Raw genomic sequence first — 14,915 nt, 5'->3', positions numbered from 1 at the left:
AAGGGAAGTGAGGTTTTGCAAGTAACTGAGAAATGACTTTCAAAAGTCACAGCATGATCTCAGTTTTAAGGCCCTTGACAAAGGGTGATAAGAACATAGCATTTTAACTTTTGAGGTTGGAATTCAAGCACAAAATATCAAGCAGCCGTTGTAATGACCAAGTCTTTTTGGATTGTTATGGACCTGTTCAGTCGTCTAAAGGGAACGGGAATGAAAATTTTTGAATGGTTGAAATACTGTGCACGTGGACTGATTTTTGCGAAGTCTCAGTAAATATTTTTTTCCCCACGTGCACAGTATACGGCCGAAGAGGCCCTAAGTCTTTTTGTTAATGAACTCATGCACATAATTCTTAGGGAGGATTTCATTTGTTCCTCAAAAACCTCGAAATTATGTATTTTCACTTCATAATTCATAATATTATATTTATCCTTCTAAATTTTAAAAACTCAAAAATTTATCCAATTTAAACTCATTTTGAATTTATAAAGTATTCACTTTATTCATTATTAAAAAAATAAAAAATATGTAGCTATATAGAGAAATATTTAGTCTTTTAATTGATCAATTATGAGAACAAATAATTTATTTTTTCACTTGTGACGTACATACAACCGTATTCATAAACAAACCATTTGTCCTAAATAATTTGCCAATTAAAAAACTACATATTTTACTTACACGTCTCTACCGTTGATTTTTATTGTGATCTCGAAAAACAGCAGAAACAAAATCCATAAATATTCCCGTGTAGCGGGTCTTAGTTTTATGTATTTTCGTCCCGAATCATAATGACAAACAAAAAGTTTGGGTTCGGTTCGGCGAGTTCAAAAATTCGTGATTTGGATATAATTCGGGTATAATTCGCTACAATAAGAAAGCCAAAAAAAAAAAAAAACTAGCAAAAATTTTTTTTTTAAAATTTGGTTTTTTTTTTGCCTCTTTTTCGCGAATAATACGTAACTCACATTTTATTGGCAAATAAAACGTATTATAATTTTTTTTTTGCGTACTATGTTACGATGGACCCCGAATGGCCTGGTTGCACTTTTGAATTGGTTTTGTTCTCACTTCTCAGCACCTATTTGTCATCACCCCATTACCAGTCTCAGCATAAATATCCAAACTCTTCTCCATTTTTCTTCAATTCCCAGAACTCTTCTCTTTCTCCCTCACACAACATCAATCAAAGCACAAAAATGGCAATAGAGAATGGGAAGCATATTGACAACGGGAAACCCCAGACAACCGTCAAAGTAACCGGCACCACCACTGTACAACCCTCCAAGAAACCTGAACTCGCCACGTGTCCCCTCGCCACCTTTGACCTCCCGTACATAACCTTCTACTACAACCAAAAACTGCTCCTTTACAAAACAACTCCAGAGCAACAGTTTACTGACATTGTCAGTAAATTGAAAGATGGGTTGGCAGAGGCGTTGGGGTACTTTTACCCTCTTGCAGGGAAGCTGAGTCAAGATGACGAGAAGGCGTTATACGTGAAATGCAATGGTGATGAAGGGTTTGAAGGAGGGGTGGAGGTTTTAGAGGCGGCGGCTGAGGGGGTTGAGGTGGCAGAGTTGGCGGTTGAAGGTAATCAAGCCGAGAAGGAGAAGATCATGCAGGAGCTTATTCCGTATACCGGGGTTATGAATCTCGAAGGGTTTAACCGGCCTTTGCTAGCAATTCAGGTATAAATTTTGTTCTTTGTTTTTTGGAGGAAAATTTGTGAGATTTGAACTTTGAAGGGTTTAAGAGTAATTATGTCAGTTTACTTTCAGGTGTAAGAAATGTTTATGACGCCAAAATTTTATTTTATACCGGGATGCTTCTAATCATATTAGATACGGTTAAACTGGATCTATATTTTTGCACCATGGGGTGTATATTTAGTTTGAATTAATTAAAAATTTAAGTCACCCAGAACATAAATCAATTAACAATTTTTTTTTCTCATTTCAATTAAATTAAGTCCAAGAAACTTCTCCTAATTCATTTCCTTTTCAGTTTACAAAGCTGAAGGACGGAATCGCCATTGGCTGTGCCTTCAACCACGCGGTCCTTGATGGCAATTCGACGTGGCACTTCATGTCTGCCTGGGCTGAGCTAACCCGTACCCCTTCCTCTGCTCCCTCTGATCTACCAATGCACAACCGCCTCGCTGCCCGGTCAACCCGTGTGCCCTTAACCCTCCCCGTATCACCAGCCGCTCACGAAGCAGTCGACCCAAATGGTCCCGCAAAACCCCTTGTACCCCGTCTCTTTCACTTTAAATCCGACACAGTCTCTAAACTGAAATCCTCCATAAACTCCTCGCTTCCACCAGAGGTCAAGCCCTTCTCGACTTTCCAGTCCCTGTCGGCTCACATCTGGCGAGTTGTCTCACGTGCCAGGTCATTGGCACCGACAGACATAACTGCATTTGCAGTGTTCGGTGATTGTAGGCCCCGTGTTGACCCACCGATGCCTTCCTCCTATTTTGGTAATCTCATCCAAGCCATTTTCACCGGAACCGCTGCCGGTCTACTACTTGCGCATCCACCAAGTTTTGCAGCCGGGCTTCTTCAGGCTGCAATTGATGCACATGACTCAAAGGCTATAATTAAGCGGCTCGATGAGTACGAGGCAGCACCAAAGCTGTTTCATTATAGCGATGCCGGGATGAACTGTGTGGCAGTCGGAAGTTCACCAAGGTTCAAGGTTTATGAAGTTGATTTCGGGTTCGGGCGGCCTGAGAGGGTCCGAAGCGGGTCGAACAACAAGTTTGATGGCATGGTGTACTTGTACTCTGGCAGAGATGGCGATGGAAGTATTGACGTGGAGCTGACGCTGCAGCCGGAGGCCATGGAGAGGCTGGAGAAGGATGAGGAGTTCCTCAATCCGGTCATCATGGCAAAGTGAGAAAGCAGAGATCATTAATTAGGAGTTACATTGGGTTGGTTGTTTGGGTTTGGTAGGTATGAATTTAAGCCTGGTTGTTATTGTTGTGTAGTTATATGGTTTGTGTTTAATAAGGTTCTGTGTTCTAAACATTGGAACTAAAGAAGGCTCAGATTAAATGTTTCAACTAATATGAGCTCGATGTAAGGCATGGATATGAGTATTATTAAATGTGCACTTAGTTGTTTGTGGCAATTATATATATTATCTGGCTTATTTAATCAGTAATATGATTGATGTCATTCAAAATTTCTTATTATGTTTTTAATGTCAAGTCTCCATGGAAAGTTTGCAATTAATGATAAAGAATGAAGTCCGGCTAGAGAATATATATATAACAAATCGACCTAATTAAGTTGAGAAAATTCTTTATATACTTATAAGCAGATTATGCAATATGTCTTCTGAAGAATTCTTATGTAATAAAATGGAAGAATTGTGTACTTAGCACACTCAAATTTTACTAGGAAAATATAGGAAAAATGTTTGGTAGATATTTCATAGAAGGCCCAATTCTTCAGCCCGTAATCTAAGTGTCAATAGTGTATAACTAATAGAAAGGCCTCATTTTCAGCCCGTAAAATAAGCATTGAGTATACACCCCGGTTTGGATTGTTGTTCACTAAAACAGTAAAACCATGCATCTTAATCATAAATATTACTAGTACATATTTTTATCAAATTTTTTTTTATTAAAAATATAAAATAGACTCATTTAATAACACTATTTTATATATATTTCCATATATAACAAGTGACAGTTAGGAACATTCAATTCATCAGTGCTCATTTGTAACAAATTAGTTTTACCGTTATCACCGGTAAAAAACAACCGGATGAAGTTCAGATCATAATGATATATATAATAAAATTTATGTAAATTTATTTTTACTTATTTACATGGCACGGACATTACTGCTAGTATCTATTTAGTTTATATTTGATATTATTAGTAATTATATTTTATTTCACTTTATTCGAATTGTTTGATTACTACATTCATACTAGTTTTAATTTTAAAAAATGACGCCACGATTAGATGAAAATATCATAATTTTCAATGGATGTTAACCGTAGACCAATTTATATTAATTAAAAGTTGTGAGATTTTAAAAATTAAAGGTCAAATAATACTTGTGAGATTTTAAAAATTACCAAGTGATTTTTTGATGAGTTAAAATAACACTTCTGAAATTTGAAGGACTAATCTAATATACGATACTTTTTACACTTTGTTTGGAGAGAGAATAGAGGAAGAGAGAGAATAGAAAGAAAATAAAACTTTTGGTCGAATTTTATTTGGTTGACAAAATTATGTTGAAGGTACAGGAGGTGAAAAGTTTAACCTTGTATTATTGTAATCAATAGAATCGGTTTCCCTCCTAATTTAGAATGTAACAAATGAAAAGTAATTTTGTTGCAAATATTTTCAGAAAAAATAACAAAAATGTCTAATCTTGTTTTTTACCTATATAATACTCAAACAAGTTTTTTGTCACAATCCTACAACAACCACTAAATTTCTCATTAACCTTCTAAATTTTAATCAACCAAACAAGAACTATGACGGAAAGGAAGTTTAAATTTATTTTTCCTTATTAATCATTCAAGCACGAAGATATTAAATATGTTAATCTTTCTTTAATTTTCATTTCATTTCTTTCTATTTTTCACCTCCCCTTTCTTCCTCTACTCTCCATCCAAACAGGGTGTTAAGAGACATATGAGTAATTTACTTTTTGTTTTAACTCACAAAACATACCTCACGCATCCCGAATCCATATCCTCTGAGGTAACATAATATTTTGCAAGAGATCCATTATGTTTTTTTTTTGACCAAATTGAGGAGAAGCACAACCTATTTGATTGTGAGTTCAGACTGCGTTTGAGGATTAAAGAAAGAGCGTTTGAGTTGGCAAGCAACATTGAATCGAAATGGAAGCATCGATCTAGATGTAACTAGTTGGCCAACGGAGATAGGAATACCAAGTTCTTTCATGCACTCGCCTCGTCGCGCATGAGAAGGAATTTAATCATGGAACTTCAGGTGGATGGACAAGTCATGTCTGAATCAAGCTGAATCCTAGATTCCTTCACTGCTAATATGAAGAATCTACTAGACACCAAGCATTCGGTGCTATATTTAGGGTAGAGGCCTTATATCCAACCAACCCGAGTTTAGAACAGTTGGGATCTCCATTTACAATAAAAGAGATTGAATTGGTGGTTAAACAACTAGTAAATAACAAGGCGTCGGGTCCCGATGGAATCCTGAATGAATTTCTAAAGGTTTATTGGAATGAGGTTAAGCATGAAATTTACCAAACCATGCTCAATTTCTATGACAACAAACTTGATCTGCAGCGACATAACCAAGCCAACATCATTCTAATTCCAAAAATTGAAGCCCCCATAACTATATCTAATTTCCGCCCAATTAGTGTCCTAAACCTAATACCTAAATTGATCTCAAAAATTCTATCAAATAGGCTCAGATTGGTCTTGCCGGACTTGATTTTTCCCTATTAGACAACTTTCGTGCATGGCCGACAAATCTCAGAGAATTTCGTCACCACAAGAGAATTGCTCAACCATATTTCGCACTCGGCCAATCCGGCCATTTTTGCCAAAACTGATTTCAAAAAGACTTTTGATTCTCTCGATTGGGACTTTCTGACTCGGATTATGAGAGCACGGATGTTTCTGGAACGATGGATAGGTTGGATGCAGGCCCTCTGAGACACTTCTTTATCAAAGGTGTGCATTAATGGATATGAATCTAGGCCATTCTTCCATAAACAGGGTCTCCGCCAAAGAGACACCCTTTCAGCTCATGATAAATGTCATTAATGCAGCCTTGCAATCCCCACTATCTAACAAGATAAGCAAGTCAGTGGTGGCACTCCAATACGCCGATGATACGACAGTCATCGCCAAAGGAAATATTGACACTCTAATATCTTTTAAATTGTTTTTAAGGTTATTCACATCTGTCTATGGATTGCAGGTCAATTATGCTAAGAGCACTTTTATCCCGTTAAATGTTCTGAATGCTGACATGGGTTGGAATGCCTTTAACTTTAAAAAGACCTATCTGGGAATGTCTTTAACTTTAAAAAGACCAAGCAACAATTCCTACCACTGGTAAAAAAAAATCGAGAAGAGACTCGCGGGTTGGCAAACGAGGATGCTCTCGGGGGGGGGGGGGGGCGTGGATTCCAAAATGGGTCTTATCCAGGATTTATAGAGCAAGAAGGAATTTTCTATGGGGCAAATCGAGCAATAGAAGAAGATGCATATCATTGTGTAATTGGGAGTTGGCATGTTTACCAAAGCTGTGGGGGGAGGGGGGTTGGGCTTATCTGATCTCTCTCTACAAAATACCTCTCTTTTGCTAAAGTGGTGGTGGAAGGGCTATGAAGAGCCCAATTCAATGTGGACTTTGATGATATCAAAAATTAGATGGCAGGGGAATTATACACTATGGCCAAGACTATGGTCCAGACATGGTTCCTTTTTTTGGTATGATCTCATCTCAATCAAGCATATCTTTAGTTGGTCGACTACATGGGTGGTTGGCGATGACACCAGTATCTCATTCTTGTACGATGAATGGGGATTTCAAATACTGGCTGAAACTGGGGCTGGATGTTCTAACCATGCTTGGTTGCTACAGAAGGCATCAGAACTAATAGAATTACCAATAGAGCTCAAATAGAGCTCACTGAGGGACAACCTGATAAGCTGATGTGGAAATGAAATTCTAATGAAGTCTACAGTGCTAAATCGGTTTACCATACCTTGGTGATTGGGGACCGTATCAAATGGAATTCTCTAGCACTTGGCGGTTCTCAGTTCCCTATTCGATGAAGATCTTCCTCTTCTTGTTGTTGAAGGACAAACTGTTAACGCGCGATTCCATGCTCCATCGCCAATTCCATTGCATTGATGCCTCATGTCTGATGTGTACTTTTGGTACAATTGAATTGACCTTCCACCTCTTCTTCCAATGCTATCACAGCTTAGCTATTTGGAATAAGGTTTTGTTTTTGCTCAATTGCACGATTCTCTGTCCTGGCACTTCAATTTAGCAAACTTGACGCTGTTCGTCCAAATAGTACAGTGGGAACATAATGATGAGAAAGAAATGGCAGGTGGTGTTCTCTTTGGCTTGCTGGTCGATTTGGAAGCAGCGTAACAACACGATTTTTGAAGGAAAACGCGATCCAACTGATCTGGTAGCGTAATGGATAGTGATGCAGGCCACCCTTTGAGAGAAATTTTGTAGTGGAAAGAAGTTAGAGCATCTACATCCCTGAAACTCTTGGAGTTTCTAATCTGATGTGGCAGTTTCTAAACCAGTTTCAGGGATGCAGATGAGTTTCTTATGTAACAACTTTGCTCCAAAGTTTCTTAATAAGAAATCGTTTATAAACTCTGACGTGACCAAATAATTCGCTGGAATTCTTTTCTCTAGTAATTTATTTGCTGATGTGACAATTAAGAAACTCTAATTTTAGTTTCAGAGATGTGGAGGTTTAGAAATTTTCAGAGACAAAATTTCTAAAAATTAGTTAACAGTTATTTAGAAACTCTAAGAGTTTTAGGGATGTAGATGCTCTTAGTTGGAGAAGTGAAAGGCTCAGTGGATAGCGGGTGGGTTGTTAGTTACTGTGTGTATTTCTGGAGATGTATCGGTGAACCCTATATTTATTCTTTTAAACAATTCCATCTTTCTAATGATGAAGCGCCAATATACGTGTTATTGAAAAGGAACGTCTTTGATGCAGTTGTCAGCCCTCTACGTTAGTAGCCTACTGCGGAAACCAAGTGTTTCTAATAGACTATCTCAAGAGAAAGCACAAGAGACGCCAAAGGATGAGTTTCAGTCAACCAAATTAGTTAGCAAGGAGATTAGTTAAAATAGTTGTTAGGCAAGATTGTAAGACTAACAAACTCTGTAGATGCATTGTATCTAGTCATTGCTCTCATTATAAAAGGAGTAATTAGCTACTGTAAAGAGTTTGATCAAAAATGAAATAAAATTCTTTCTTTCATACCTCTTTTCTTCTGTGTTTTAGTTTCCAATACCAGTTCTTTATTTGTTGGTAAAGATAAACAACCGGCAACCACCTCCTGGTTTCATAATATTTCTGTGGATTACGGCCGTCGGATCGGAATAAGGGCCAATTCGGCTCGGAGGGGACCGCACTGACCGCTTTAATATTCGGGTAGATTTTAATTGGACAGTCACAGTCTAGATCCAAATAGAAATATTTTGTTGATATACTTTCCCCGCTTCCCACATATATCTCTCTTCCTGGTTCCTACCGTCAATCAATCACATCCACCTTTGGTCCTTTGCCTTTCCCTTTGCACAGTTGGTTAAAATTCGAATCTGAAGAATCAGCGTAACTCTCGAACGGTGAGTCTCTTTCGATCGAAGTTTTTTTCCCTCCCAAAACGCTGCGAATCGGTTTGGAAATCTGTCAACCCTCTCAGCCGATAGATAGATTTTCGAAACTATGGTAGCAAGTAGCAACGCTAGACTATTGCATGCTATGGTAGAAGGCCCTAATTTTAAGTGAGGTACTTCACAAACAATTGGATAGGTGGCACCTTCCCTGATTGTTTTAAATTTGGTAATATCAGAGTAAAATAGTACTGTTTAATTTGTTAGGTTCGTTCTAGCTACAGGTAGTACTTGCACTAGGGATATCAGGGGATCAGATCTTCTTACACTAGTTATATTTTTAAATAGATTACATTACAAAGTTGATTTTGTGGTGCTAGATGATCCAAGGGTTGAATTCTGACATAACGTCCTCTGCAATTTAGCAAACTATAGAACTTTTACATTCAGCAATACTTCCTGAATTTACTTTTACGGATAAATCAAAGCTCGAATATGTCTTATATTTACTATTGAGATCTGATAGTATATGTAATTAACTTATTTGGAACTATGCAACTGGATCAAGTAATTTTGCTATTTATTTCAATCAATTCGGGTCATTGTCCTCTCGAATTTCATCTACTATTACTGCTTAAGGAATTTGTTTATCATTAATCATTTTCATACAGTACTAATCTATGATGAGAACTATTAGGGCTTGTTTTTTTATAGAATAACTGAGATGTGATACTGTGGTGGTTAGATGTATGTGCCCAGATTTGTGCTTGTGAAAGTAGTTTGTATTTGGCCAAGTTCCAGATGTTAAAGTAGTTTCCAGGCCCTCCATTTTCATTTATGATTGAGATCACAATATTTATTTATTTATTTTATAATTAATTTTAAAATAATTGCATAAAAAATGCCACCTGTTTTATTCATTCCAAGGTACCTATATTGAGAAAATCAAAACAGGCTCACCAAATCATAACAGCCTCTACCCTAGTGTACCCTTTTCTCATCCTCAGATTACTTCGTCGATATACTTTTATCTATTATTACCCTGTTGTCAGCAAATTGGCTAAAAAAGAACAATGTGTAGTGCTGATATCAGTGGGTCCATAATCAGCAGAAATAATACCCCATGAAACTGTAAAACAAAGAAAATACAGTCTCATTTTCTACCGGATAGTAGATCACAGCACTGATAAATAGCAGAATGAGAAGCATGTTCCCCCCTTGGTGATACCGGTGTGGTACCAGTGCCCTCCTCCTCTATTTGTATAAAACTGCCAATATGTAATTCCTAAGCTATCCATCTAGAATTTCATCTGCTACCTCTTTTTCATTAATAGTACTTTGCCAAAAGAGGGACAAATTGGCGGGTCTAGTCTTGTATTAATTTGTTATAATCAATTTCCACACACTACAAAAATGTGATCCCTAAATTTTGTACCACCATTTACCTGAAAAGGATATATTTATTTATTCAATATTTATAATCCCATTCCTCAATGAGTTTTCTTTTGCACACTGTATTCTGTTTTTCAAAGACTATTTTTTCTTATCTCCAGTTCTTGCCATAGAAATTGTCTTAGAGTCTTATCTAATTGCAAAGGAACCTTATACATAGAAACCATGTATAAAGGCATGGCTGTTAACACACTGTTTATGAGAGTTATCCTACCACTGAGGGATAGGATTTTACTGTTCTCCATATGTAATTTCTTTCTTATCTATCAAATGTTGCAAATCTGATTTTGAGGTTTTATCCAATGTAAAGGTATGCCTAGGTATTTAGTTGGCAAGTTTTACCAACATGACTGCTAAAAATAAAGCATCTGATCCCAAGGATTTAATCATTGCATCATCTTGTTATTTATAATTTTTTTTTTGTATTTGTCCTATATTCTCTTCATTGTTATCCAAAGCATTATCTTGTTATTAATAAATTTCAAAACTTGTCACTTGTTTGTGCTCCAGTTTTGCTAGTTCTAAACTTTAGAAGTTAGTTCTCCACTACTGTTCTTTATGGAATATAGAAATCTGACATTGCACTTCTCGTTCTTTTGATATGACAGCTGTTAATTGCTGTTGTTGATATCTAATAAAACTTTGCAAGTGTTACATTTTTATTAATACATATTTCCTTTGCTCATGCTGATCATGTTTCCTTTTTAATTTTCATTTTATGCAATCTATAAAGATGGAGGAGAAAGATAAAGGAAATGACTGGGAGGTGGTCTCTCTCACTGCCTCCACATATGCAGCTGCACCCGGTCCACAAACACCATCTACGCCGCCCTCTGGCCATAGAAAGCTTGAATCCCTTGATTCTTCTTACACCACAAAACAGTACGAGTTTGAACCCCCCTCATCCATGTTTATGTCAGACCATTTCCTTCTCCCAAATGAGGAAGAAATGGACGAGTCCAGTCAGTATGAACAAAAAGAAACCAGTAAGGCCAAAGAGGATGAGTTACAAAAGAGTCTTTCTATGTCTTCTGGGTTTGAGCCTCTCAGAGGCTCTATTGTGGAGGAATCTGAGACTCTCCCAGCATATGAAGAGCAAGAGAGAGAAACAAAGGGGGTAGAGAAAGAAGGGTGGTGGAAGAAACAGGTTTTGACAGTATATAAAAATGCGAAGGAGGCAACGACCACAAGGGTAGAGAAAGAAGGGTGGTGGAAGAAACAGGTTTTGATAGTATATAAAAATGTGAAGGAGGCAACCCCATTGTGGTCGGTTTTCTGGGCAACTGCATTGGTGGGAATAGCTATTGTGGGCCAGAGGTGGCAGAGAGAAAAACTGCAGATTCAGCAACTTAAGTTGCAGTTCCGCATCAATAACGAGGTAATAAGCTCAGTTGATAGCGTATCTGGGCTTCTCTTTTTCTTTGTTTGGGGGGGTGGGGGGGTATTTGGGGGATTGAGAACTAGAACTTCAGGAAATAAATGGTACATGAGTGTGTGTGGCCAAAACTGAATTGGGGATTTTTGCAACATACACCATAATATCACGATTATTGCACAAAAAACAAAGTATTTGTTTTTTTTTTTAAAAATGCATAATTAACATACCGAGTGTTACACACCAATTTGAGGAGACATAGGACCTACAATTACTCCTACATTGTTTCTTTCTTGTTGATAATACATCCTACAGATGTAACAAATAGGCCAAATAGCTTAATTTCTAAACATGTAATTTCAAGGAAGAGAAAAGAAAAAACTCTACTAAAGAGTTCAAAAAATATTATAAAGACAATAGGCGATCTTTCTTTTTTTTAAACATCTCCATAAAGTAAAATCGAAAGAACCAATTAAGTTTAGCATGCTGCAAGCAAAAGAATAAGAGGTTTATGTTGTGAGTTTGCACTAGGAGACAACTAGATCGTTATTCTTTTTTTAATATTACCCTTCTACTTTGTCATAGGCACCATTATTAACTCCCATCTCTCAAATCTACTTAAGAGACAACTAGATCATCCTATTTTTAGTGTGTTATGTGGTGGGGGTTGGACCCAGCTGGCCCTACCTGTCTCCAATATTGGTAGCAGGGTTTGTTATCTAATTAATTGCATGGATAAAGAATGTGTTACTAGAATTTACTGTTAGTTGGAAGTAACTTTTTTTTTTTGGCATGGTCATACAAAAGAGTCATGCTTTTTCTTTGAAAATAAAAGACAGGATCCTCTTCAAAGAGCAGATATTTAGTTTAAAGTTTAAACCAAACCAGTGCCCGAACTGTTAATTTCTTTTTACTGGGAAACATGTTGTAATAGTTTGAATCATTGAACTTTTTTTTTTTCAGAGGATAAGCTGCATGGTGGTTCCTTTCAAAAACGCTGCACTTGCTGACAATGCACACAACCATTTGGTTCATGGCTATTCCGCGCTTGGTTGATAAGGTTTGAATATCAGTATGAAAATATCTGTTGCTTATGTGTGATGATGACGATAAACAGATCCTAGAAATGGGTTCTTTATCCACCCAGTATGTATATGGTTTGTGTATATTATATCTTTTGGGTGCTTTTACATGGTTTCTGTAAATAGTTGTTGTTTGTGACGATTCGTGGTTGTACATATGTCTTGTAAATTTTAATGGATAGTCTGTATACAATATGGTAAAGTTTTGAAGATTTGTGGCTCGTATTGCACTTAATAGTTGCTTATGAAACATCTTTCGGTATATTGGATAACTTGGCTGACTTTTTTGTGTGCTTCACTGATCTTTTTGGATCAAAATTGAAAAATTCAAAATTCCCTTGTAGTTTTTTTGAGGTATTCAAATAAGATCAGTTCTGATGAATGCTCTTGAATCCTTGTCTTAAAACTATTCGTCATACAAAATTATTATCTTAAATTAGCATTTGAAACTTGGCTTTGAGCAATTTTTTTTTTTCGATCCATTACGTGCTTAGTCTTGATTGCATGTACCAGTAAACATTGAATTACTCCTGCTGCTGTTAAGCACCCCCTAGAACATCACAGAATGATGTATTCCTGTCTGTGTTGAAGTAATTGTGCCTAATGATCAAATATAATGACTACAGGTCTTTTCTTTTTCCCTGAGTTGGTATATTAACCCTCTGATCGGAACGCGTAAAAAAATGAAGAAACAAGAATTGGAAATAGAATTCGTGTCGAATAACTGATCGGAACCAGAGAAGCCACGAGAAACGATTTTAGTTGAAGGGATTTCAAGGAGGCCAAATCGCGCTGGGAAATCCTCCTCAAAACGATAAGATTTGACAAGAATCGTACGGAAAAAAGTGATAGGACCGAAAACTCCTCTTCTTCTCCGTTTATCGTTTTCTTCTCTAGTGCTTTGCCATCGTACGTAAAATATGTAAAACTCCAACGATCGAGTAGACTATTTTTCTTTGTTTTGGTGAAAGGAGAAGAAACTTCTAGTAGAAGGCTGAGAGGCAGAGAAAAGCCCATCTAGCTTTTCCTTCTGTAACTTTTTTTAATTTATATTTTTGCTAAAGCGACAAAATCACAGTAAATGGCATAGATGGTAAATTATGAGAAATAGCTGTCTTTTTTTCTGTTTCACCAAATGAATTCTTGTCGGTGAAAATGTTCTTTCCAATCAGAAAATTTCAATTCTAATTCGTTTCTATTGAAGTCATCTCTATTGAATTGAATTGAAATTTGATAGTTCTTGGTTCCGATCAGAGGATAAGATTTTGGGAGTTATTGGAATACTGGGGCAGTTTGTTGATCATGATGTCATTTTAGAAAAGGATGCTGTCAGTATATTATATAGGTTTCTGGTGATTTACTGAAATATTAAGATTCTGGTGATTATTGGAATACTTGAATCCGTATCACCCCAGGTACCTGAGGTGCAAGCCACAAATCTGGACCGTTCTTTTCATGTGGCACGAATCTCAAAGCAGACCCCCTAAAGTCCCAATTGGTTCCGGATTGAGTTTGGCCCAGCTGGGTTAATCTGGGCCGTCCATTTTTTTTAAATTGTACCTCAGGTACCTGGGAGGACACGGACTCGTAGTTTGTTGATCATGATGTCATTTTCAGAAAAGGATGCTGTCAGTATAAAATAGGCTTTCGAGCTTGTTCATGTGTTCTGGTTTTGGGCAATATCTTTAATTTGGATGGGCAAAATCTGAACCGTCCAATTCGAATCTCAAAGTTGTCTGCCTCCTAATGTAATTCCAGTTCTCATCTTTCAAATCTGGGCAGGAGAATTATTGGCATCAAAATTTTAGTTACCTACTAAAAAAATAGTTGTTTACATCAGAATTTAGTCTTAGGGCCTGTTCGTTAGTGAGGGTTTAGGTGGGAAAAGGCAAAATTTCCGTATATGTTCCTATATGTGTTCGGCATCTCAGGATTGCACTGTATGGGTTCCTATATGAGTTTTTGATGGGTTTGCTTTTTGCCTTCTAAGAACACTGTTTTCATGGGAAAAAACAAATTGAGTTGAAGCTCATTGTTTTTTTTCCAATTGGCTTAACTGCTACTTAATGTGATTAAGTTATTTTATTATAATTATTAATAATATTAAACTAGATTTAACTAATAGATTCAAATTTTAGTGCTTCTTAATTTGTCCGTAGAGTGTAGTGTTATAAATATTAATTTAAAAATTATTAATATCTTAATTTTTATTTGTTTATAAATATTTTATAATTTATTTGTACTCGTCCTTTTATATTCTTATTTTATTTAATTATAAAATATTTATATTTTATAAAATAATAAGTAATAAGTAGTGTTATGTTAATTTTTAATCTATATTATTTAATTACATTACTAATAATGCTATTAACAAAAATAATTGTAAAATATCAAACATTTTAGAAATAACATAAGACTTTCCACAATTAATTCTATGGTACAACCGAACACCAATTTCAACACATTCCCATAATTAATCATATGCGTTCCCGCACCCATGGGTTCCCGCTTTTTCAAAAATGGATTCCCATCCCCATCAAATCCCATCCCGTATAATTCCTTGACATCCGAACAGGCCCTTATTGTATCTAATTCAGGGCAGATTAAGTCTGCAATGTAATTCTAGTTTTCATTTCTGACATTGTATTAACGC

General features: G+C 36.4%; 2 protein-coding genes across 5 annotated transcripts; both read left to right on the top strand.

Moving 5' to 3' along the window:
• Positions 1 to 1,068: 1,068 nt before the first annotated feature.
• On the top strand, positions 1,069 to 3,173 carry PEL3 (HXXXD-type acyl-transferase family protein). The gene is made up of 2 exons (XM_078326693.1): positions 1,069 to 1,691; positions 2,008 to 3,173. Exons 1-2 carry the CDS (start codon positions 1,200 to 1,202, stop codon positions 2,899 to 2,901), a joined length of 1,386 nt encoding a protein of 461 aa, XP_078182819.1. The 5' UTR covers positions 1,069 to 1,199; the 3' UTR covers positions 2,902 to 3,173.
• A 5,034-nt stretch (positions 3,174 to 8,207) lies between these two features.
• LOC144543672 (ATG8-interacting protein 1-like) lies at positions 8,208 to 12,492 on the top strand. Of its 4 annotated transcripts, XM_078292025.1 has the most exons (4): positions 8,208 to 8,365; positions 10,539 to 10,952; positions 11,028 to 11,183; positions 12,144 to 12,492. In XM_078292025.1, the coding sequence occupies exons 2-4, from the start codon at positions 10,539 to 10,541 to the stop codon at positions 12,234 to 12,236; spliced, it is 663 nt and encodes a 220-aa protein (XP_078148151.1). In that variant the 5' UTR covers positions 8,208 to 8,365; the 3' UTR covers positions 12,237 to 12,492. The 4 variants fall into 4 exon arrangements, with proteins under 4 accessions (XP_078148151.1, XP_078148148.1, XP_078148149.1 ...); XM_078292022.1 differs by having other exon boundaries at positions 10,539 to 11,183; XM_078292023.1 differs by lacking the exon at positions 8,208 to 8,365 and adding an exon at positions 8,379 to 8,529 and having other exon boundaries at positions 10,539 to 11,183.
• Positions 12,493 to 14,915: the final 2,423 nt, after the last annotated feature.

Source organism: Carex rostrata, chromosome 25 (assembly GCF_964058835.1).
Source record: "Carex rostrata chromosome 25, lpCarRost1.2, whole genome shotgun sequence".
In the NCBI taxonomy this organism is placed as follows: domain Eukaryota; kingdom Viridiplantae; phylum Streptophyta; class Magnoliopsida; order Poales; family Cyperaceae; genus Carex; species Carex rostrata.
This window is presented reverse-complemented; position numbering and strand designations above follow the sequence as displayed.